This window comes from Colias croceus, chromosome 23 (assembly GCF_905220415.1).
Source record: "Colias croceus chromosome 23, ilColCroc2.1".
NCBI classification, from domain to species: Eukaryota; Metazoa; Arthropoda; class Insecta; order Lepidoptera; family Pieridae; genus Colias; species Colias croceus.
In genome coordinates this window covers 1995235-2022374 of record NC_059559.1, presented here as the reverse complement: position 1 = coordinate 2022374, position 27140 = coordinate 1995235, and the positions used below count along the sequence as shown (strand labels likewise).

The 27140-nt window shown below is 30.8% G+C and overlaps 1 protein-coding gene across 1 annotated transcript in view; it reads left to right on the top strand.

Annotated features, from left to right (window-relative positions):
• Nucleotides 1–27140, top strand: part of LOC123702226 — a 63245-nt gene that overhangs the window by 981 nt on the left and 35124 nt on the right. The window contains exons 2-3 of the mRNA XM_045649913.1: nucleotides 11492–11633; nucleotides 11996–12105. Coding sequence (XP_045505869.1) covers nucleotides 11492–11633; nucleotides 11996–12105 — 252 coding nt within the window. The remainder of the gene's footprint in view (nucleotides 1–11491; nucleotides 11634–11995; nucleotides 12106–27140) is intronic.

The following is a 27140-nucleotide window of genomic DNA, read 5'->3' as shown; positions in this document are numbered from 1 at the left end:
ACAATAGCATTATAATTTCGAATTTGTTATGTATGTTTGTTTATTGATTGTGCATTTAATTAATTTAAATATTAATCGGGCACAATTAATTAGTATAAATAAACATTTCTTTTGTTTGTTTTCGTTTGGAATAATGATTTGTTATGTATTTTTTTATCTTTTATGTAAGTACCTAGATACGACTGTTATTTAATAAATAATGAATTCGAGAATGTTCGAAACGTTCACTGCAATAGATTAATTAAACTGGAATAGCGACTAACGTGAAATTGTAATTTTAAAGATTTAATGATATTATGACAAAGGCGCCATGGGAGTGAAACCGCGTGGCTTTTTAACCGACTTCAAAAAAAAGGAGGAGGTTATCAATTCGGCCGGTATATTTTTTAAAAGTAATCTAGATACTACATAATAGGTATATCATACTAATACTAGCGGTCCGCCCCGGCTTCGCCCGTGGTACATATTAACGTTTTCTCTACATAAGAACCATCCTCGTACTTCAAGGAATATAATAAAAAAAGAATTATCGAAATCGGTTCAGCCGTTCTCGAGTTATGGAATTACAACGAAAAGTGGCATTGATTTTTATATATTAGAGAGGTCGATCAACTTTTATTGGTCCGACGAGTACGGATCATGTCCCTGAAGGATAATTAATAAACATGAAATCATAAAGAGTTAAATTCGTTTTAATTATATTCCTTTTAATATTTTCTAGCATTATTGCGAACAATATTTTACTTGTTTTATTAATTTGTGCGTTGTTTCATGGTTGTCGAGGGACTAAATGCAATTTTCCAGTACTATCACATTTGTCCCCATGCCTTAATGCATTAACAAACTTCGCATCACGAACACATACTATCACGACCATAAATACCAAATACACTCCTTGTTTCAGTACATAATTATTGACATCCAAACATACAAACCATTTTTTTTTTATTGGATATAATACGATTTTCAGGCATTTTACTTTTGTCCCCATAAATCACCTACATGACACAGGTCTCACAGACAACCGTAATTTAGTTATGAAACCAAAACACATATGGCGCGGTAGATTCCTAAACAACAAGCTAAACACAATAATTAACTGTCGGGCTCAAACGCCACTTTGATTTGTATAAAATCACGGCAACAGTCGTCCGAGCGTTGTTGGTGAGTGTGGGGTGGCTTTTTTGTCAGTCCGTCAGACAACTGTGATTAAAACGTAAGTACTTGATGCATTGTTATCAATTATACTACACGAGATGCGCTTTCGTCTATATTTTAGTGTGAGCTGAGATTAATATATAAAATAACAATAGTATTTGCTTGGCGGCTCAAAATTTAAAAAATGTCCCGCGGACAACCAGTCACTTGGTCAACCAAAGTGGTTGTACCATGGACAATTTGGTTGTCCCTAGGACAATAATTATATAAAACTTATACTTTAACAGTTAAATAGTTCATGTTTTGTTTATTACTCGGCTGTTTCGGGAACACATTTTTATTACGCGATTTTATGTCTAGTTTAATTGTAATTTTAACATTTCAAAAATCAAGACGCTACTACTACAACTAAGATGTCCCCATATGAAAATCACATTATACTTCATTCATTCAGTTTTATCGAGAATCAGTTCATTTTAATTAAGTAAAATCAATAATACGATACGTAACAACCTCGCCTTAATAGTTTTTTTGTAAAAAATATCACTATTTCCGCTTTACTGAAACTTTTTTATCTATGAAACATTATTTGGTTGTTCAAAAGACATCATTCGTTTCAATTTTAATAAAAATATTTCGTATTTTGGGTGTAAATAGAACAAATATCAAAATATTATTTATTATTTAATATTAGAAGAATTTGTTTTAATTCTTAAGGGAATTTAACATTTAAAAAAGTACTATTGTGTAAGTTGTCCAAAGGACATTATTTCCCGTGAATAGATCTGTTCGTGAAGTTAAATCCACAAATGTATTTAATCAACATCACTGCTGCTTATATAATCTTAATCTACGAAGAATTATCTTCTAAATGAAATAGTAAAATGCTGAAAATTAAGTAAAAAAAAAAAATACGAGAAAATTATGATCGGGACCTTTAAAAATTGATTGACCCAGAGATAATATTACATGTACATCCATACTAATATTATAAAGCTAAAGAATTTGTTTGTTTGAACGCGCTAATCTCAGGAACTACTGGTACGATTTGAAAAATTCTTTCGGTGTAAGATAGCCCATTTATCGTGGCAAGCTAGGCTTTATATTATAATCACGCTAAGACCAACGGGACAGGAGCGGAGCACTGCGGGTAAAGCCGCGGGCACAGCTAGTATATTTTGATAAAATTTAATTGAAATCTATCAAAAATGTTAAGCATTTGTTATCTTATAATATAAAAATGAATCCCAAAATGTGTTGGTAAGCGCATAACTCGAGAACGGCTGAACCGATTTCGATAATCTTTTTTTATTATATTCCTTGAAGTACGAGGGTGGTTCTTATGTAGAGAAAACGTTTATATGTAGTACATATTATGTACCACGGGCGAAGCCGGGGCGGACCGCTAGTACCTAATATTTTAATCAAAATAATAATAATTATTTATTACCTCAGTAGTCAGTACCTATTTTATCAACTTCATACATTTTAAATGTTATGTTATCTGACTCACATAATAATAATTTACTTGATTATTTTTTCTCATATTGCTATCTCATTACCTACACTAATTGTTATTAATCTGTCATAAATATACCCAAATTGCTGAACCCATTTTGATGAAACTTACAAAATTGATAATCGTAAAATATTGCGAGTGACATCGCGTGGTAGCACTAGTTAAGAATTAAACTAGTATTGTAGTAACTACACATTCAAAAGAGTATCATACAAAACAATACAGCTATTTTTAACCTCGCTCGTAAAACGAAGTGCGCGCAGTTGATTATAAATAGACGGTCTAATTTTGATACTTTTCCCGTAGTGATGAATAATACGTATTTGAATTTTAATTTGATTTTTAACTAGGTTTTGATGTTGGGTTTGCTCGTGTTTTAGTTTTTTTTTTATAAAATACAGATTAATGCATATTTCATTAAAAATATAAAAAAATATCAACCCAAACAAACATGCATACAATATCAATTTATGTATTTTTATTTTGTCTTCTTATAAGGAATTCCTTAGGTAATATGCATTTTATAAAAAACAAACATTTTAATTTTTAATAGATAGTAATTGTAACAAATACTTGTATTAAAAAAAATAATTATTCATTATGAGCAATAACTAACTGTCATTAGTATTCAGAAACTATTAGAAATTCTCGAAATTTAGTGAATTTGATCATTTTCTGTATCAGTATAATTTTCTTTTTTAAACACTTGCTTACGTCTCATGTGTTATTGACCTGTGGGCTGTGCCGTAAACGACATGGTTTTTACAAATAAGTAGGTTTATTTCCTATTTTTGAATTCAAGATAAAAAAATAATCACATAATATCATTTTGCTAAAATGACAGAATAGTATTTTTTAATTTTATTTCTTGTTTACAGATAATATCTCTTTGATAATTTGTAGCTATGGCAATTTTCAATTCCAATAACATTCTATATTTTGAATTTATCCCAAAAAACAAAAAGTACTATATAAATTAGGTACTTAAGAAAAACAAGACTATTATAAAAAAAATATTCAAAAGCATTTTATATACCTACCTCTTATGTACATATAAGTAGCTACAATATATTGTATCATATAAATACAAGCAAACCCATGTGAAAGAAGTTAGTTGAAATATTGTCGTTCGCGTTTGGAAACGCGCCAACACTTCTTGAGAATTGTTAATTTTATAGAAACCTATATATAATACGTATATAAACGGCATTGCTGCAGAATGATTTGCTGTTAATTAAAAAAACTAACAAAACATTAAAAAAAATATGTGCGCGTGTACTAGTGTACACACGTAAGAAGTGAAACTTCATTATGACCATATTTTTCAAAAAATAATTTACTACATATGTATATGCAATTTTACAGAAATACGTCGAATCACGCGTGGTAGGGATAAGAAAAAGATCGCGGAAAAATGTCACCCGTAACGAAAAAATGTTACACTAAATTTTTTTCCAACCCCGATAAAGAAGTTTCACTTCAATAACTTTTTCGTAAAATATTCTTTGACATTTAAACGATCAAAGATGTATGCGCTCTTAATTTTTGAAGTGAAACTTTAGGAATACATGGTTGGATTACATTATATTAAAAAACACCATAAAACATTTCAATAAAACATCCCACTCGATAAAAAAAATTGACACACAAATTGGCGCCAAATCCGCCATATTTCTTTTCTTAATGACATTACTCAGGTCAATGAAAAATCTAACAACTTTCAAGGTAGAGTAAGAGTAAAGACAGGCTATTATATAAACTTAGTTTTAATATTACTTTTGTAGCAAAAATAAAACTTTATATTGGAGATACAAATAACTACGGTAACAGCTGGCGAGTGAAGCCGCGGGCGAATACTAGTTTATTATCCGACTGCGCTAAAAAGGTTATGTTTTTCGATTTTATCTATACCTATAAAAACTAGCTTTAGCAAACGTTGTTTTGCCTTACTCTTATCAATTAGGGGAATGAAAAATAGATGTCGGCCGATTTTCAGACCTACCCGATATGCACACAAAATTTCATAAGAATCGGTGCAGCTGTTTCGGAGGAGTATAGTAATATTGTGACGAGATAATTTTACATATAAATCTTTACTAATCTTATAAATCTGAAGAGTTTGTTTGAACAATGTCAGAAACTACTGGTGTAGTGCTGGTGGTAGCTGGTGTTTCGGTGTTAGATAGTCCATTTATCGAGGAAGGATTAATATTATTATCATCACGCTAAGACCAACAGGAGCGGAGCAATGCGGGTAAAACCGCGGGGCACAGCTAGGACATAATATTTGTCTTACATCTAATAATGTACAAAATGAAAGTTTTCTAACCAGTTTACTCATACCGGACATAACCATGGACAAACACACAAAAAAGTCAAGCATGAGTCGCACTAGAAATCGTAACAAAGGAATAAACTTTGTGAAACGCTGCCCTCATCCAATATAATATGGAAGAAACATTATACAGAATAGGGTGTTAGGGATAGGGTTTTCACTGCACAAGTTATTTATTTATTTATTTTTTTAAATATTTTTTTTAGATGTGACGATATTTTTTGGACTGTGCAATAAATGTATGTTACATACAGTAATGTAATAGTGGTTATTATTATGTGTGTTTTTTTGAAATACAATTTTTTTTAGTTGGTAATTTATTTATTTTTTATTGAAGTGAAACTTCTTTATCGTTGGGAGTAAAATTTCAAGCTCGCGTCATGGCAATACCTTTTAATATTTTTATGGTTGCCTGGAAGAGATTGCTTTTAAAATGTACAATGAGCCGCCTATTGTACACTTTTCAATTTTATGTATTCATTTATTTTAAATTTCTCTTACATGTACAATGAAAGATAAGATGTCATAAATAAATAAAAAATACCGCCACGTCATGGAGTAAGGCGGCGATTTTGGTATCTTTGAATCTTGCCAAAAAAGTTTCACTTCTGACACGTGTGCACAACGCTCTTTTTTATTTTTAAAGTCAACATTTACATTCTGTTTCCAGTCATTTTCAAATTTGTTGTGACATATAATTTAAGATAAAATACAGCAATCGCCTCCTTTTTTGACGTCGGATAAAAGTATTAAATCAATACCTATACAAATAATAATTATTATGTTCTTGTTCTATTACGTTGTTTGTACATACAATGTAATAATTAATTTAACTCAGGTATTTGCGATTATTTCCTAATTGATGTCTGTTATAATACAAACCGTTTAGAGGAAAAACATTGATTAATATTTTTAAGTGACTGTGCCAGGAGGAGTATGGTTTTCAAGTGCATTATGTATTTATGTTTATTTAGATGGATTTTTGCTTTTCAGTCACAATATTTTGATCAAAGAGTATTAAATATTTAAAATTTTAAATTACAGGTTTTTAGCGCCAAATCATATGAATTTAGAAGCCAAGACAATGATTTACTTCGACAAATCAAGCAATTTTTTTAATATCTTTCTTCTTTCGTACTTCGGTTAGTTTATGAGACAAAGAGTAGATCCTTATTTAAAGAATCAAAACATATCAAAATCAGTTCAGCAATTTCTGTTTAATAATAAACAGGCAGATTTACTTTTGCTTTAATTAATGAAGATCTAATCTTTGTTATAAGTTTATAACTATAAGTATTTGAAAATATCTGGCACTTAAAGATAAAAAATATTGTAACGGGAACATTTTTTATCGATTTTTTTAATATAGTAATTTATTCAAGCCGCGTACCAACCTTATAATATTAGAGCGGGAGAGAGATACACACCGTGCGGGTGCGAAAGAGACGGGTGTATTCATAATGCGCTTTCCTTTTTATGTCAATATCGAGTGGCGAAACTATGTTTTTTTTTTAATGTTTCTTAAATATCTTTTATAGTTCAGGATACATCGCCCATTTTTGCAAGTGACTACTATCAAGCTGATTTTCCGTTTGTAGCTTTATTTTTATGAGACACCGAATAATTTCGTGTACGAAACTCTCGATTGTGGTAGCTAACAGAGATAACAAGGATAAAATTTTTTGATTTGATGGTTCTCAAATATTTATTACGCAATTTGTAGGACAATATGTCTGTTGAATTATATAAACATTAACTAAGTGAAAACAAAAAAATCAGCTTGTTAGTAATCATTTATGATGACCTCGTTATCGATACACTTTGGAAAGGGGGACTCTTTGAACAAACCATAGATTTTGTAGGACAAATATTTTTTCGAATAATTTAGGTAATTATCTTGAGATTGAACAAAAAAAAATATTCAGTTAGTAATAAATATTTGAGAACCATCAAATCAAAATTTTTTATCCTTGTTATCTCTGTTAGCTACCACAATCGAGACTTTCGTACACGAAATTATTGGGCGTCTCATCAAAATAAAGCTACAAACGGAAAATTAGCTTGATAGTAGTCACTTGCAAAAATGGGCGATGTATCCTGAACTATTAGGGTTCAAATTTTTGATTTATTTTTTATTTTTAAATGTGTAGTTATTTGTTTTGTAATGTTTTGTATAGTTTTGAATTGATACATTTGCATTTTAAGTTTAAATTTGTGATTCGATTTTAATCTTAGTTTCAGTGTATTAAATAAACGCACTTATCTATGTACAAATTAATCTTAAAAGCAATAAGAACAGTTTTGATAATTATGTACATAATAGCTTTCCGCCCGCAGCTTCGCCCGCGTCTTCAAAGAAAAACCCGCTTAGTTCCCGTACACGTAGGATATCCGGGATAAAACCTATTATATGTGTTAATCCAAGAGACATATGCACTGATGGTCGGTGAAGCTCTGCAACCGGCCTTAACTAAATAAGAGACAACACCGGGGAACAAAGTAGTATAGCGTGTGAGATGCCAACACGGTCATACTTATTTATAGACATTATTAACTGTTTAAACATATGGTTGTTTCTTTATAATTAAATATTTTATAGTTATTTTAATTTTTAATAATATTGAGAGCGAAGTGTTTGTAAGTTTGTTTGTTTGTTGATCTGCAACGGATGTGTTTCTTTGTATACTTAAATAGATACTGGGTTGTGTAATTTGTGTAAATCTAGATTTAAATCTATCTGTACAAAGTTTCATCGAAATCGGTTTAGTGGTTCTGGTGTGATTCTACAAAAAGTAGGTACTTAAAATATGCAGCCCTTTTGGTTAAATGGCCTTACCTATGAATAAAATATCTAAAAATAAAAATACATCGAAATCCGTTCAGCAATACACAGACGCAGGCATAACAAACACAGTTACTTTCGTATTTTTCACATTTATAACATTGTATTATTATCTACACTAATATTATACAGAGGAAAACTTTGTTTGTTTGTTTGTTTGATTGTAATGAATAGGCTCATAAAATACTGGACCGATTTTAAAAATTCTTTCACCATTCGAAAGCTACATTATCCACGAGTAACATAGGCTAGGTTTTATCCAGGAAATCCCATGGGAACGGGATCTATGCGGGTTTTTCTTTGAAAACGCGGGCGAAGCCGCAGTCGGAAAGCTAGTAAACAATAAACGATTAAACTTAAACGTAATAAATCGCATTTTAAATCCGTTAAAATGCTATCTATTTTTTATTACCTACTTGTATCTTATCTTTCTTATCACAAACTGTAAACGAAATTTTTACAAAATATACGTCTTAGACAAGCTATCCGCCCGGCTTCGTCCGGTGTCCAAATGCACTTAGGGATCGCGTACATCTAACGGTGAAAGAATTATTGAAATCGGTTCAGCAGTTCCTGAGATTAGCGTGTTTAACGTAACCAGCTGTATACTATTTCTAGCTGTCCCGGCAAACGTTGTACTGTCTAACTCTTTTCAAGGTATGAAAAATAGATGTTGGCCGCTTCTCAGATCTACCCAATTACAAAATTTCATGAGAATCGGTCCAGCCGTTTCGGAGGAGTATAGTTACTAACATTGTGACACGAGAATTTTATATAACTAATAAAGAAGAGATTAGAAAGCTGAAGAGTATGTTTGTTTGTTAGCTTAAACGCCCTAATGTCCGGAACTCCGTAATTTAACTGTTAGATAGTCTATATATTATATCATCGCGCTAATACCAATGCGCGGAGCAATGCGGGTAAAACCGCAGGGCACAGCTAGTCATGTCATAAAATCGCTCCGTTGAAACGTGATAGAAACAAACATACTAACATTAGTAAGAATTAGAAGATATATTTGTTAAAAATAAAAGGCCGAGTCGCCACTGTGCTCAAACCCTTTACAACTGACTCATATCTTGAATAATGAAAGATAAGGATGTGTGCACACTGTTGTTGTATTTAATTAATTAGAATGAATGAATATTTCACATCGTTATCCGAATAATATATTTAAACATCCATACCATTTAGCAAAAGCTTTACGAGCCTATGAGATTTGCAAAAATAAAAAATAAGAAATTTCTTTTGGAAGGAAACATAATTATTATGAGTTTGTTAATAATTACTATAATAAATTTAACCTAATCCAAATGATAATCACTCAATCATTTATACTTACCGATTATTACTGTTGTTTATATTTGTTTTCCATTTTTTGGCTTCGACGTCGAATTTTTGATTTTTGTTTCCATACAATCAATAAAATTTTTATTTTAAAAAAATATTAAATATGTACCACAAAACAAAATCTGGTTTCCTTAACACTAAAAGCGACTCGCTCAAGTTCATTAGAAACACACACACACACATACTGACTTCTCATATACTAAAAACAAACAAAGAAGCATACTACAAGAATGCGCCAATGTGTATCGAGCCTAATGTATATCTATCCCGCTCGCACGTTCACTATCTACCCGGGGCGGTTTCAATTTTATACTTATTGATTCAGAGGCCGAGTTGGGGAGCGTTAGCATAAAAACATAAAAAAAATGTATGTAAAACAAAAAAAAAAAAATATAATTATTATTAGAAAACGGAATGTTTTTCTGATGAATTAGAAAAGTTAATCTTATAGTCGTAAATTTTTTAAATAAATTTTCTAATGTTGTTTTTAATTTTGAATTTGTGGTAATAAATAGAATAAAAATGCGTGAAATATGAATTATTGGAAGTTTTAAAATTTTAATATGTACCTGTTTATATTCTAAATGTATATTGTATTTAATTTAATTTTTATTCCAGTCAATTAGGTATTAATTTTAGTTTAAAAGATAAAAGTGACAAGTAAAACATTACTTATTACTAGCTTTCCGCCCGCGGCTTCGCCCGCGTTTTCGAAGAAACAGCCGCATAGTGTCCGTTCCCGTGGGATTTCCTGGATAAAACCTATCCTATGTATTAAGTTACCTCTTTATATGAGTGCTAAATATTTTTTGATCGGTTTCTAATTAACATTGTAATCGGTTCAGTAGTATTTGCGTGAAAGAGTAATAAACATACACACACACATCCATCCTCTCAAACTTTCGCATTTATAATATTAGTAGGATAGTAGGATATAGCGATAGGATATTAGGATAGGATTGCCTAACTTTTTTATTAGTTTCTTACTTAATTTAATAAATAACTGTTTTTGCTGACGGTATTTCACAAAATGGCCACATCCGCAGTTTGGATTGCCTGTAGGCTGCGTTCACATACGCACTAAATTATTTATGCTAAATCGCATAATTTGTGTTAATGTGTTTGTCCGTGCATACCTCCGAAACTGTGAAACATTGTGAATAACGAACGAATGATATTTTTATGAACATTTGATTCTCTAGTATTGTATTATGGACTTGGTTTTATTTGTTTGTTTTGAAAATTTGAAGTGTAACTTTTTTAGGCACGTTGAGAGTAAAATTTCAAGTTCGCGTCATGGAAATGCCGTCACGTCATGGAGTAAGGCCACGATTTTGGTATCTTTGGATCTTGCCATAGAAGTTTCACTTCTGACACGAGTGCTCGGCGCATACACTCTTTAAAAATCTAATAAATTTAATGAGTTAAAATTTTTAAAATGAAATTACTATGTTTCTTTTTCCTTAATCTTCGTTAACCAACTGAAGGAAAATAACCGGTCTTGTAAGGCTTCCATAGGGTTGAGAAATACTTATTTCAATGTACCTACATACTTTTGAAAACATAAGTAATAAAAAAAAAGATGTGTACACACGTAAGAAGTGAAACTTCTTTATGACCTTATTTTTCAAAAAATTACGTCGAATCTCGCGTGGTAGGGATAAGAAAAAGATGGCGCGTAACGGAAAAATGTTACACTAAATTTTTTTCCAACCCCGATAAAGACGTTTCACTTCAATAATTTTATTATTACAGCTGCTTCAGCAGATTAAATTTTATAATATTGTTTGAAAATAAGTTTTTTTTTACCCTGCAGGTTTTGATTCCCTTGTGAATGTCGAAAATTGCGAAGCTGTATCTTTTGACTGCGTTGGCTTATACGTTTGATTTTTTCACAGCTTCTAGGGACCGTAGACTTGAGTAGTCAATATAAAATTCAGCTTGATACTTCCACGCGTTGGTGGGGAAAAGGTTCTTGACAGACAGACAGACGGATAACAAAGCAATCCTCTAGGGGTCTGTTTTTTTTGCTTTTTTAGGTTCGAAACCCTAAAAATTGAGCTAAATCTACGTTATTGGAAGTTCTGAAATACATATTTTTCATAATTTATTAGTAATTTAAGTAGTTGATCAGCCTTCTGTGTCTTACCAGACCGAGACATTACATATTTTTCTTCTTCGTCTCAACCGGGAATCGAACCCAGGACCCCTCGGTTTTACGCTCTCGTCAACCACTGTACCAAGGAGGCGGTCAGGGGACTTTACTAACAAATTCTTTTTTTTACAGCTGGTAGGAGCGCCATGCGGTCAACATGGTCAATACACATTTTACAAAGCGCTGAGATTGACTGGACCTCTGGAAAGGATCATAGCCATAGGGGACTTCTTCTTCGTCAGAGTGTGGCAGGATTCTGAGCTGGTGTCCATTGGTAAGTGTATTGGACAATCATTTGGATAATTTTTTAAGAAAAAATGTCAAAAAAATGTCTTATAAGCCAGTTAATACGGGAGAGAAAAAAAACGATAGATTAAAATTATGGGAATTTTGGGAAAAATAACAAAAAACATGACTTAAAAAAATAGACTTATTTTTACCTCGAATGAAATAAATCTGTAAAGAATAAATAGGACAAATCTATTTACACACACTATACAATAGGTACGATATTTATTTTTATGCTGGGTCATTGTAATAGTATTTCGTAATGTTAAAAATGAAATACCAGTTAGGTACCTATCTACTTTTGGATAAAAAACCTTCTTTGTTTCATTTTTTGTATTCCATCTCCAGGGGAACTGCAGCTGCTCTGGACGGACCGCGTCTCCGACCAGACCCTGGTCTCCCTGCGCCTTTACTTCCTTCCTGAGAACACGCCTGATGGCAGGGGACAGCATGGCCAGGTGGGTGCAGATTAGAGCTTCTAGAATATTCTAGAACTGTCTAGAATTAGGGGGAACGAGAGCTGTAAAAAGCAAGAAAACAATTAGGTACAGTTTAGAGGTATAGGAAATACTAGAATTAGGGGGTGGTACGAGAGAAGTAAAAACCAAGAAAAAATGGTCTTTAAAATGGTCAGAAATGGACAACATTTTAATGGGTCTACCCGGAAGGTAGTTGAATAAAAAACAATCATCATAATCCGTTCGCTTAGTCGACAAAAAATACGTAAAAAATAACACTATAAAAATTATTGTGGCAAATAATTATTGCACTCAAAAGTCAAAACGTTAGATTATGCTAAAGATATATTTTTTTATTATTTTATTATGTTCTGTTCATCTAAATAATACCTACCGTACGGACTACGTAGATGTTCAATTTTTAAAGAAAAAAATAATAATATAGAGAACAAAAATATATCTCGAGCAAAATACCACAGAGCATGCAAAAAAATCTTTATATATCTTAATGTACAGTATATTTTCTATGTAAATAGGTATCTAATTTTATATACTAAGTAATCATTTACATTAATTCGTAAGTCACATTTCACACAAATTCGTTGAGGCGTTTGAAACTATACCTAGCCAACTGCACAAAATAAATCTAATCTTCCTAACTGCATCTAGTTAAGAAAAATCTAAAATGTTCACAGTATAGGTAGTATAATAAATAATAATAATATCTGTGACAATAATATTTATCATGTTAGAATATTATCAAAATTGATCTAGCAATTAAAAAGCTACAAAGCAAAACTTGACAAACATGAATATTCCACTAAACGTTATCTGTGCGAAGTGACAAAAAAAATTTAAACAAAGCATTCAAAATGTCGAAAATCAGTCGTTCTTCTGTCTCGCTCTTACCCATAGCGCTGTCTCGCTCTAATCCCTATTTGGTAACGCCAACTATTTCATGGATGAAATTACTGTTCGTACGATTTAATTCATAAGAAATAGCGATTTATTTCATAAGCTGAAGCGTTATTATACGCGCTTATTAGCTTTATCTGTATGTTTGTGTGTAAGTGGATTCGATGTTGACCCACTTTAAATGGACAGATTTAATTTTAACTTGTACACTTATCAAGGATCGGTGACAATACAATACATGAGGATATCTTTATGAGTTTATAAGCGTTTCACATTAACTGTGTATTATTTTAATAATTTCGGTAGAGTATTTTCGATAATTATCGAAATTTAAATTGAATTGAATTGGTAACTTTCATCACTGATATGACTATATTTTATTGAAACAATGTAAAATACATACTATTTTTATAAATATGTTTGTTTAATAAAAAAATATTATTTTTCGTCATCACAAGTCGTAAAAAGTGACAAAAAAATAATAAGACGTGTTTTTATCAAAAATCGAAAATATTTAAAAATAGAACACTCAACATTCGAACCAAACACAACCCCAAGTATATAGAGCAAGGAGAATTGATCCTTATAACATTGCAATAACGGTGAAATTCCCCTGCACTAGTGCTAGAGTAATTTTCTAGTACGTTATGGGTTTTGGTACTGCGGTGCAATCGTTTTGATATTTTGATTATTATTTTTAATGGCGATAAATGAATAATAAAAAATAATTTATTGGCAGCTTTGAGATTTACGATGTTTTGCCGTGATGATGTGAGATATGCATTTTAAAGTCGATTTCTTTTGTGTGGAAGGAATGTTCTCAATTCTATATTTTATTTATTTTTAAACGTTGTAATAAAAGATTGTGAAAGTGATTATATGCAGCTTTTAAATGCAGAAATAGAATGTTAATTATGTTATTTTTTATTCTCAAATTTTTTAAATATTAAAAAAAATATACAATTTTCAAATTGTTGCAATATAATTACATATTTCAATTTTGCGCACTATATGATCACTGTCATGATCTGTGACTGTCACGGTCATGATACCTGTACATTAATTGCCTCGTACTCGAACTGAATGAATTTTTATTGATAAGCTTATTCTTTCATAATTATCTAATATCTATGAAAAAATATAAAAAATATATAACCATACCACATATATAAAAAATATATAACAACTTACCAATTCTCACTCAAACACTAAAATAAACCGATTAAAATTAATTGACGATACGAGTTAAATGTACGAAATAATAATAATTTATTCAAATATTATAAATATCAAAGTATTTCACTCGCGCTATACAATGCCACGTCGCGTTGGCTACATGAGGATTTTAACACAGGAACTGGCATGGAGCTGTTATTGTTCCTTTTTTTATTTATTTTTAATTAACATACTCGAATTTGAATTATTTAAATTTAAATTAATTAAATGTTGATCTTATTAATAACTGGTTTTTGATGAGTTGAATGAAATAAATAGTACATTATCGAATTTTGATCGTATTACTGATAAATGTCAATGTACTTGTGGAAAAAACAATGAACCGATAAGGTTTAGATCAAGGAAATATTGATGACTAAATATGGCGACCATTTTGATGTCAGGTGCAAACTTATCGCGAGACGCCAACGAGGAGTTTTAAAATGTTATTGTGATTAATGCTGTGGATATTAATGTATAGCAAATATCTGTAATAAATAGGTAGATTTTAATTATTTATATTGAATCACTTATAATATTATACGAATATGTAGTTATTAATGGCAATAAAAGTTATCAGTATACCTACTTTATAAAATGTACTAAAGTTTTAGAACGTCATGGTATAATTCTATTTATAAGTATGTTTCTTTATAAAAACTATACTTAATTTAAATTTTAATCCGTTTTTTTCCTTGTTTGTTTTACGAGCTTTTTTACATATTTTTTGTTAATTAAACGTGATTTACCTATCTTCATTTTAAATCTCATCTTTATTAAATGCTCGAACTCTTTATGATCACTTTTTTGTGTTTTCCGAAACTTGGCACACATCATCATTTTTCGAAGTCGGTAAAAATTCGAAAAGTCTCGTCCTATTTACGATTGGTTCGGATCTAGGTATTCGTATCTTATCGCGGGTTCACTCTCCGTAAATAACTGATAACCGCTAACGTTAGAGTACAGTTGTAGAGAGAAGTTTAATTATTTGTTTGTTTGTTTATCTGTACAGAAGAAAAGAACAGGTTTGCTTAGTTCAAAGTACTTGATATTTTGTTGTTTTGTTGACAATTGAAGACACAAATTTATTCCTACAATTATGCTTGATTATAATTATTATTGTAGTGAAACTTTTTAGGCGAGTTGAGAGCAAAATTTCAAGATCGCGTCATGGCAATACCGTCACGTCGTGGCGTTAGGCGACGATTTTAGTATCTTTGAATCTTGCCAAAGAAGTTTCACTTCTGACACGTGTACTTTGCACACGATTTTTTTTATTATTTACTAGCGGTCTGCCCGGGCTTCGTCCGTGGTACATTATAACGTTTTCTCTCCATACGAACCAACATGGACTTCAAGGAAAAAAGAATTATCGAAATCGGTCCACCCGTTCACGCGTGATGCCGCGGCGGTGACCAAAAACGGGTTTCATTTTTATTAGGTACTATTTATTTCAAAGGCAAAATATAAATATTTTCATTTTAACCTGAACGTCATTTCCGCCAATAAATTTAAGTATCTGATAATAATAACAAAACATTCCAAACATTATGATACATATGCAGATAATTTACATAATTTTACGCTGTAGCTATAAATAAAAAAAATTGTATATTTATAAATTATGGTCGGATCTAAAACTCGATATGTTTCTTTGTATTATTTAACCTGACATTTTAAATACCAGTGTCAAGAGCAGATTGACAAGTTGTATTTATAAGTCTGTTATAGATTTATGAATTTTAGATCTAATAGAGAGCGAATATTAGATAAGGTTTTGTTTGTTTGTTACGATTTATGTTAAAAACGTGTCTGGTTTAGGTAATTATTTTTATTATTATACCTAAACTATATTTTAATATACAAAAGAGACATCAAAATATAAGCATGCAGTAGTGGATTTCAGATTAATTATTTTAAACGTAGCTGCGAATATGCAATATCTGATGTACAGCATTTAACCGTATAAAAAATACACATTTTTACACGACTGTACTGAAAAGTAATAATAATGATATTTTGTAAGGCGAACGAAATACCTTTTTTTAATGTTCGCACAGATAAGCGATACAGTGGTTCCCAACGTTTAATAATTGAATTGAATTAGCTGGAATTTATTCAATACGTTCGTTTTATCACCATTTAATCCACACTTTTACGTACATAAAACAGTTAATTAACGCGCGTTTTAGCTTTTTACGACTACAAATGAAAAAGGAATAAAGTCGAACTATGTATTCCCAGACGAAGTCATTGGACGCAACTAGTTCATAAATGCTTAATTTCCTGTTAATTTATGTATTCAGTAGAATTTATGCGACAATTTTTTCAAAGTATTTTTATGTTTTGTATGGAGTAAATAAAACACTTATCTACCTACTAATAATAACTAACCTTACCTCACTACGTCGGTAATAGTGTTTATCAGATATCAACAAAACTGTTATTGCATTCGTATAACAATATCGATTCTGAAAATTTTCCGTATTTGAAGACATATTTTTTGTCCGTATATTATGTCTTTTTTACAACATTACTTCGACTATAAGCAAAATTATTTGTGTTCCGTTTTTAAAATAGATTAATATATGCATGTTATATCTCTTTCAATAAGGTTATTTGACATAAGAACGAAAGAAAAACAAAGGTTTGAACAACGACAGTTTATAAGTACGTTATTCTGAATTTTACAACATAAAATTAATTCATTGTAATAAAGCACATTCCGTTTCTTGTTTACGTGCGGCGACGTTTGATACCTATCTTCGCGTTTACATATCATTATTTTTAGTCTATCCGTTCCCGAGCATTCCAGTCTCATACCCATATACGTAAACAAAACATCTGCAACGTATAATTGATATGTTTACTTAAATAAAATTACTATTAAGTTTATTGTTTGGTGTTTCGCAGTTTTGAATATACATTTTTTGTATCAATAAGTACGGAGGCAGCTCCACGGCCTTCCCTTTTCCGTTCAGTAATTATTTATGAACATGACACAGGGCTGCCAACCTACGCGATTATATTTGTTTTTTTAGCGTGCTGTGGTTGGTAACTTGTAAGTTAGGTGTGGGATTCGATACTCGATGTGATTTTTTTATTATAGCTATTAAGGAAATATTTGTAAGTAATTAAAGATAAGTAATTGAGGAAATCCTCACGATATTATTAAATATGAAAATAACTCTGTCTGTCTGTCTCTTCTATACACCTCAACCACTGAACCAATTTAGATGAAATTTGGTACACAGATACTTTGATACCCGAGAGAGGACAAATAATAGTTTTTTATCCCGCTAATCCCAATTCCCACGGGATCACGAACTATGCGGGTTTTCCTATATACACAGGTGAAACCGCGGGCGCAAAGCTATTAGTGTATATTTTCATCAATATTTTTGTTAAAATGGAATATGTTATCATATATATATATCTATGTTATTCTCAATACGTGTAGTAATAAAATATTAAATTTGGAAGTAGCTACGTAAACGAGGACTTGACCATTCAAAAATGTGTGAATGTCGAATGACTATCACTACATAGTATAAAACTAAGTCGCTTTCTCTGTCCCTATGTCCCTTTATATGCTTAAGTCTTTAAAACTACGCAACGGATTTTGATGCGGTTTTTTTAATAGATAGAGTGATTCAAGAGGAAGGTTTTAGTATATAATTTATTAGGTTTTAGACAAAGCGGGCGAAGCCGCGGCCAGAAAGCTAGTTTATATAAAAGCTATAATAACTAGACCATACAGGCTGATTAGTTTTACATAAAATACTTAATATATTTCTGACGAAGCCAGTCGTGCCGACCTTGGCCCCAATTTTAAGAGTTTTTACTTTATCTGTATATTTTTAATTTTTTAATCTATGGTTTTTAATAAATATGTTTATTTATGTACAAATAAATATTTATTATACTTACCTAAATATTTTAATTTGTAATTGTAATTAAACATAAGATATTTTAATTGTCTATAAAAAATATACAAAGAAACAAATACTGTATTTATCTATATCTATACATATACATAATAAATAATTATACCTTATTAGCCTGGGCGTAAAATAGGATACTTTTCATCCTGGAAAAATACGTGGAAAAAAAATAAATCTTAATTTTTCAGTTTTATCCATAGACGTCGTTCTATAGAACCGCGAACACACGTTGCGTTATCCGCAGTGGATTCTTTTTTTATAAGATGTCATTATCAGAGTTACTCAAAATGGAGAAATAAGCAATCCACGCGAAGACGGACATCCGCGCGGACGAAGTCGCGGGCGGAAGCTAGTTCTAAATACATATATTATCTATACTAATGTTATAAAGTTTAAGAGTTTGTTTGTTTGGTCTGATTTGAAAAATTCCGGAACTACTGGTCCGATTTGAAAAATTCTTTCGGTGTTAGATAGCCCATTTATCGAGGAAGGTTATAGGCTATTATATATCATCACGCTACGACCAACAGGATTGGAGACACGGGGGTGAAACCGCGGGGCTCAGCTATAGTTATAAATAAAATAAAATCGTTTCCTAATAAGTAGGTACTTAGAATATTCGTAAATTTTATCATATTTCTAAATAGGTACGGTATAAAATTTCATAGCAGATCTTCCTGCTTACTGCTTAAGTACCTCAATAACTTAAATAACATTATGCTCAATATGAATACAATAATTAAATCATATTTAATATCACTGCTTGACCGATTTTGATGTAATTTTGTGCATTCGGTAGGTCTGAGAATAAGTAAAAAATTATTTTTATACCCCTAAGTAGGTTTACGTAGCACTTTTTTATAAATTAAATACAAATATTATAATTCGTATTAGTTAGTAGTAACTCGTAATGCCATTCGCATTCCAAAAATAATTCCAACTGGCTCGAATCCGTTCCAATATTTGTAAGATTACACGTTCCAAATTCAAATACCTACTTCCTGTTTGTTCTCAATAAAATAACTGTTCTCCAAAAAGGTTGAATTGTTAAATAAAATTAATATTAACAGTCTATTCTCGCCCTAAGTGTCTAGTTAGCGCAGATTATATCTTAAAAAAATAAAAAAAATCTCTTACGTCACCAGCATTGAGCACCAGCCCTAATAAAGTTGAATTTTTATTCGAAACACAATTTTCTCAAATCTCAACCTTATCTCACTAAAATTAAAGTTTTTATTTCGATACCGATACTTACAGATTCTACTCACGCTCGACCTGCAAGAGCATTCCAATTTTGAAACGTTCTAAATTCGTTTTCAAATATTTGATATTCGACTTTATCTGGTTGTATTAGAGTTCGCTTTTGATTCCGTTTTATTGCGGTTTTGTTAATGTGTGCGTGACCATAAAATTAGTTGTTTCTGTGTGCGTATATTAAAGGTTGGTTTGTGTATGGAAAACGGTTGTAACTTGGATTTTATTATTGTCTTTCATATCAATTTTGACATTAAATTATACATGTTATAAATCTTTAAATTATTTTGATTGTATAACGATATTATTTATATAATCGTATTTGTAACGGTATTGCCAATAGAGACGTGATCCTAAAACTTTACCCTTCAACTTATCTCTAACAAATTACTTCGTAGAGATCAAATGATATATGAATTTCATTTAAACAATCTTATTTAAAAGTCGTGAACTGATAAACTTTAACAGACGTTTGTTGTCAAAATCAATGTAGAATTTTGATACAGTTAGTAGCTTTCGTATCGATTATATTTAAATGCGTGTAAGATGTAGATCATACTTTAAACCTTTAAAAATCAAAGGACATTCTTTTAACTACCACATCATTACGAATTAAATACAATAACGATCTCTAAATAGATGTGAAATAATCATTTCCATCACAAAATTATAATACGTATAAAATATAAAAGAAACAAAGTTGCAACCGTGTTCCCGTGCGCCGCATAAATATCAACAATGAAGGTAATTTCTCTGAACGCTCTAGCCCCGCACCTGGCTTTGCTTGTTTTTTTTATTTATTTATTTAATTTATTGCACGTGCTAATATAATTACTGAAATGTATGTACGGAAGATTTTTTTACGCTATTCCATAGTAATGTAGGAAGTGATATTTATTTATATAAGATTTACTTAGATTACTAGTTTTTAGTGTGGGTTTGTGTTTGAAACGTGGTTTAGTGATTAGACTGGATAAGTAGATAGGAAACCTGCATTAATATCGATCCATCCGTTTAGGAGTTACTTCAAAACTACTTATAAAATATAAATTATAATATGATTTTGGATTATGTTAACTGTATTTCTTGTGTTTTATTTTACGCGAGTATTATGTACATTTGAAAAATAAAGACTTTTAAGGGTTTTAAACGTGATTTATTCATTAAGGGCCGATTTTTCAATCCTTGGTTAAAATTTATCCGTCCAATAAAGTACTACACGAACATTTTAAAATGTCACCTTTAAACTGTCATATACGGACAATTAGAATATATTTTTGAAATGGTAGTTTAATGCGTTATTCGATGAATAAGTTTTAACCAACAATTGAAAATACAGCCCTAAGTAGTAAATAGTGTTATTTATAATTTAATATTACAAATTAATAAAATTGTTAATATACATACAAATTATTCCAATCTACCTATAATCCAGAGTCAAAACAAACACATAAATAGTAGGCAGTAAAAAGAAGCAGATGTATGGTTGACAGTCACTCCTAAATTGATGAACACATTTCGATAAAATTGAGTATACATATAAATATTAAATATAGTGACACTATTGTTCTTGTATTTCTATCTACATGCATAGCAAGTTGTGTAGACCATGAGCTATCTACATATCACATTTCATCAAAACCGGTTCAGTAGTTTTTGCGTGACTTCATCTTCGAAGAAAGTCGATCTGTGAAACAGATGTAATAATGCATCTGTCACATACCCCACATGGGACTTTTAAAACCTAGATATAATATATAAAAAATAAAAACCGGCCAAGTGCGAGTCGGACTCGCGCACCGAGGGTTCCGTACAAACCTGCAATTAAAAAAAATATATTATGTGATGTAACTAAAAATTTTTTGGTTTTCGTAATTTTTTCTTTATCTATGCTATAAGACGTTGCTTCGTACCAAATTTCAAGATTCTGAGTTCACGGGAAGCACCCTGTAGGTTTTGATTCCCTTGCAAGTGTCGAAAATTTGCGGCATAAACGGCTGTATCTTTTGATTGCGTTGGCTTAGAAGTTTGATTTTTTCACAGCTTCAAGGGACAGTAGACGGTAGACCTGAGTAATTGATATAAATTTCAGCTTCATACCTGCACGCGTTCCTGAGAAAAAGGGTCTTGACAGACGGACGGACGGACGGACAGACGGACAACAAAGTGATCCTATAAGGGTTCCGTTTTTTCCTTTTGAGGTACGGAACCCTAAAAATTATCAGAAACAACCTGGTTTTGTCTGCTTTCACGGACAAAACCACGGGCATAGGCTAGTATTTCTATAACCGATTTGATATTCGAGTACATAAGCAACCACCTTGCAAAATATTAGCAAAATCTCTTCAGTAGTTTTGCTCCTATGAACAAAACCACGGGCATAAGCTTTCTATTGCGTATGTGTTATTGTACGCAAGCTACAACATCTCAAAGTTTCATCAAAATCTGTTCAGTCCTTTGACCATGATTGAAGAACAAACATACACACATTCATAAAAAAACATTAGCATAAATAACACAAGTAATTATTTTTTGCACAAACGAAGTCAGGCTAAAAGTTTATAGTTAAAAGCATTAAAATAATTTATTTTATATTATACATATTTCTGTGGATGGACAAAAAATAACAAGTCAAACATCAGCCTTCCCCTTGTGGACGACGCGCTGTGGTATGTAACTGTCTTTATTTTAACCGACTTTGATAAATGTATGGAAAAAAAATGAGTGCGTGTACAAGTGTACACACGTAAGAAGTGAAACTTCTTTATGACCTTATTTTTCAAAAAAAAGTACAGTATATGCAACTTTACAGAAATACGTCGAATTACGCGTGGTAGGGATAAGAAAAAGATGGCGCGTAACGGAAAAATGTCACGCGTAACGAAAAAATGTTACACTAAATTTTTTTCCAACCCCGATAAAGAAGTTTCACTTCAAAGAAGTATATTTTTAACTGTGATCCGCTTCTTAAATTAATACAGAATCATTGCAAAAAACAGTAATGGTAGATATGGTTTTAACTTATCTATACATATAATAAAATCGTAGGAAAGTGAAAACTGTACATTGAATATTTTTTTAAAAGAATACCTGGGCCGTGATCTATAATCGATATAGAAGCCAAAAACATAGTTTTTAGAATTTTTGTCTGTTTGTCTGTTTGTCTGTTTGTCTGTTTGTCTGTTTGTCTGTTTGTCTGTTTGTCTGTTTGTCTGTATGTTTGTGCGAGCTAATCTCGAAAAGTACTGCATAGATTGACTTCAAATTTTGCATGAATATTACTAACAGGTCGGGTGAGGCTATAGGCTACATATTATCAAGCTATCATCTACGGGGGAGGAGCTGTGAACCTTTATTTTTCTTACGTATTCCGTGTATTACGACAGCGTACAATCTAAAGACTCATGTTTAAATGTTGGTTTCGAGTAAGCCATGCTATTATCTAGCTTTACAAAATAAAAACTATGTCATTTACGTAATTTGGGCAGAGAAACAGTTTAATGAATTTAGTAGTATAAAGACAAATTAGAAACAGCGCCATCTATTAAATGTTATAAAAATCAAATCAATTTACACGTTAACTATTGGAAATTAATAATCAAATGACGCATATATAAATGTTGTTTGACAATATCTAGATTGACACTATAAAAATTATGCCATTTAAGTAACTTGGGAAGAGAAACATAGCTTAAAGAATGTAAGTTGTATAATGTTAATTTTGTAACAGCGCCATCTATGAGATTTCGTAAAAATAAAATCAATTTACATGTTAACACTACTGAACACAATGTTAAAAATTAATAATTTAAATATAATTATGTTATTTATTTATTTAACTCTTTAACCCATATCTTCCGTTCCCTATAAGATATATTTCGTGTAAATAATAAACTACATTTTTTTTAAAGTGAGGGTACCTACTTAGATGTTTATTATTTTAAGTAAAAATAGACACCATTATCTACAGTTAATCTAATGATTGTGTTCCAAAGAGTATAATAATATATTGTTGTGTTCATTAGTTACAATTTTTAAAATCTTCGTGTTTTATAAATTTACTAGCTTACCGCCCGCGGCTTCGTCCGCTTTGTCTAAAACCTAATAAATTATGTACTAAAACCTTCCTCTTGAATCAGTCTATCTATTAAAAAAACCGCATCAAAATCTGTTGCGAAGTTTTAAAGATTTAAGCATACAAAGGGACATAGGGACATAGGGACACAGAAAGCGACTTTTTTTATACTATGTAGTGATATTTATAAAGCAATTGAATGCCATAAAACCAAAAATATCAAATGCAATCTTCGTGTTTTGTGAATTTTCACCATCATGCGTTCCCACAAAAGGTAAGTTGTTACTTACAGGTATTTATTGAAATGAAATGAAATGAATGATTCTTTTATTATTTTGAGGTGCATTGGGAACAGTAGTTTTTGATAAAATTTTATTTGTAAGTAGCTTTTTTTATAGATTTACAGTTAACTTTTGATTTTTTTATTCAATGCTAATAAAATTATATCGCCTTTGGAAGACGATTTCTGCTGATATTTTTACTACACCACTTGAAAATTGATGATTTGATGATAAAGACAGTAGCAGCGAGGATTAAGTGGAAATTAGTAATCATCCGCTTCGTCAATTTTTGACTGAAGTTAATGTCCAACGTCCAATGGTTCAATCATTGGAAGTATCTCGGGAAATTTTGGAGGATATTTTTCAGGAAGGAGAGGAGGGGCAGCCAACCACATATCAAACTACTACGTTTTAGTACCGAAAAAAATGTTATTGCCAAATGGAACGTAAATTTTGCACTCACAACTTTACAAGTAATGTTTTTATTTTGACTTTGCGGTTATCTGATTATAATATTTATCGTTATGGCTATCGACGTACCGACCGTACTGGGATCAGAGTAGGTACATGATATACAGTTCATCATCCAGGATTGCTTAGAGCATTTTCACACTGAAAAAGATGTTTTCTTTGAATCGTAGTTGCTTCATTTATTTATTTTTAATCATTTTAAATAATATGTTTTATATTTTATAAATATATCATTTTCATTATTTAAGTAGATAAAATAAATTATGTAACGGTTTTATAAGAAAACACATTATATTTGTTAGGCGACGGTGATTTCTTCCAGGCAAAAGAAATCATCTTCAGGATGGAATCATCCTGGATCATCTTCAGAATCATCTTCTGAATCATCTTCAGAATCATCTTCAGGATGGAATCATCATCATGGATCCAGATGGGGGTCAAGTGACGCGGGCCACGTACCACAAACATGCTTAGTTTGTGGTATCGAGCGCGAAAGATAGTCATCGTGTTTTTAGTAAAGTTACTATGTAAACTAACGTAATTTAATACTTAGGTACATATTCTATAATGGTGTGCTCAAACTGTTAATCTACATATTTTAATTTAGATTATTATTTGATACTAAGTAATGTAGAATTTAAACCACATTCATGTTTTCTTCAGATTTTAAGATTTTCTTATCAGAGTGTTCAATTTTAATGTACCTAGTTAAATTTTATAAGAGACAATAATTAAGAAAATTTTAAAATAAAGTGTCACGTATTTTTTTTAAACAACGAATGACGAAAAACGACCTAATCGCGGACGAAGTCGCGGGCAACAGCTAGTATTAAAAAATCCTGCATAATGATGGTTCGAAACCGGTCGTAATCTTTACGTGTTAATTTAAAAATTAAATAAAACAAATTAAACACGTTACGTATCGTTTTAACTTCTAAACTGTATGTTTTTATTTGTAATGTATCTTGCTTGAACAAATACATTTTTAATAATTTTGACATTATGTATGTCTAAAGTTGCCCTCTTAAATTGCAATAAAGATTAATTAAGGTAAAATCGATTAAGTCGACTTAGAAAATTCTCCTACCATTGGAAAGCTACCTCCATATTTACCGAGTAACATATAGGCTAATTTTATTTGTAAGTTTTTAGGGCAAGATTCTTTATTTCTTGCATTATTATAACAGTTACATACCTCAATGCGCCAACCCTTCCCCTAGCGAGGGAAGGGGGCGGAATTAAATGTGCGAAAGGGACAGACGATGTCCTATTAACAGGGAATGTATGGAGTCGTATTTTATACATTTTTTATTTTCAACATCATTTTTTTGGAATATTTGCATGAAGTTTAAAATTTAATCATAATACTGTTCTTGCATAAGCTAATCCTGCTATGTGAAAGCAAACTATTAAAAGGTATACTTAATTAGGTTTTGTATGTACGTAAATAAAACACCCGTACACTCTACAGTCTACACGGGTAAGATTAGTATTATTATTCATTAAACAATATTTTTTACAGAAGGTACGTCTAACGTTGTTTATTTTTTTACTATTAGCGAGCCCGCGAATTAAAAAAAGTATTTTAAAGTTAATGTGTTATTCTGATACTCAATTTATATCACTGCCAAGTATCATCAAAATCCGTTTAATGGTTTTCCCATGAAGGAGGCATACATCGATCTAGTTTATTAATAAGATATATTCATGCGAGTAGCACCGCGTCGCGTAGCTAGCTTGTAATATAATAGATAATAAATAACAATGAATACGTCACAGCGTAAATACATAATATCTTATCTGCTTGTTGACAATACATAGATATCTCAAGAATTTATTTTTATTTATAAACTTGTGAACAGAATAATTATTAACCGACTTTGAAAAAGATGTTATATTCCTATATTGTCTATTTTATAATATGGTCGTGAATTTTCTCTAAAATTCCGATAAATGTTTGTCAAAGTTCGTAAATTTAAAATTGAAAACAAAGTGGAAAACCTTACAAAAAGTATTAAATTAAATGGCTACTTTAATATTAGAAAACAACAGAATAATAAATGTGAAGTAACAAACACAAAGGCCACACAAAGGCTTCAGCTAATGTTTTAAATCCAATACAAAGTAACGTTTTAATTGCAATAATTTCATTTATTTACGGAGTTTCACATAAAAACTCGTTTCTTTTATATGTATGTGAAACACACACTATCGCATTTGATTTAACGTAGTAATAATAATTCGAAATTTTATCACTTGTTCGTAGTTTTTACGATTATTATATACTACTTGTGTATATTAACATATATCTAAATCTGTTTGTCCTAAATATACTAAAGAAGTTTTTGATAAAAAAGAATCAAAGCTTGCAATTAAAATATATACAGTACTAGTTTTTAATTATTAGCATAATATAAAAATAGGTACTAGTATTATATTGTTTGAAAAATTTTATAATATGAAATATGAATTTATTTATATAATTAATATTTTGTCACACTTGTTTATATATGATATCAGATATACGTAAGATAGTATACATACTTATAAGTGCAAAAGTATCTTTGTCTGTGTGTTACACTTTCACGAAAATATTTGAAAACCCAGGGTCAAAGATTTTGGTATTCTAGATCAAGATGAAATTGTTCGCACGTGTAAAACCGCGGGGCAATGTAAGCAAAAATGCAACATGCCCTGTATAGTTTGGTATGAAATTCCATGTAGAGTTTAAGTAAGAAGCCTTACCTAATGTATTTGTAAGTTTATAACATTATTATTATTCGTAAAGTACAAAAAACTTGGATACATTAAGACAAAACCAAGATACGTTTATTAAAACAAAAATAAAATTCTAAAAATAAAATTATAATCACACATCGA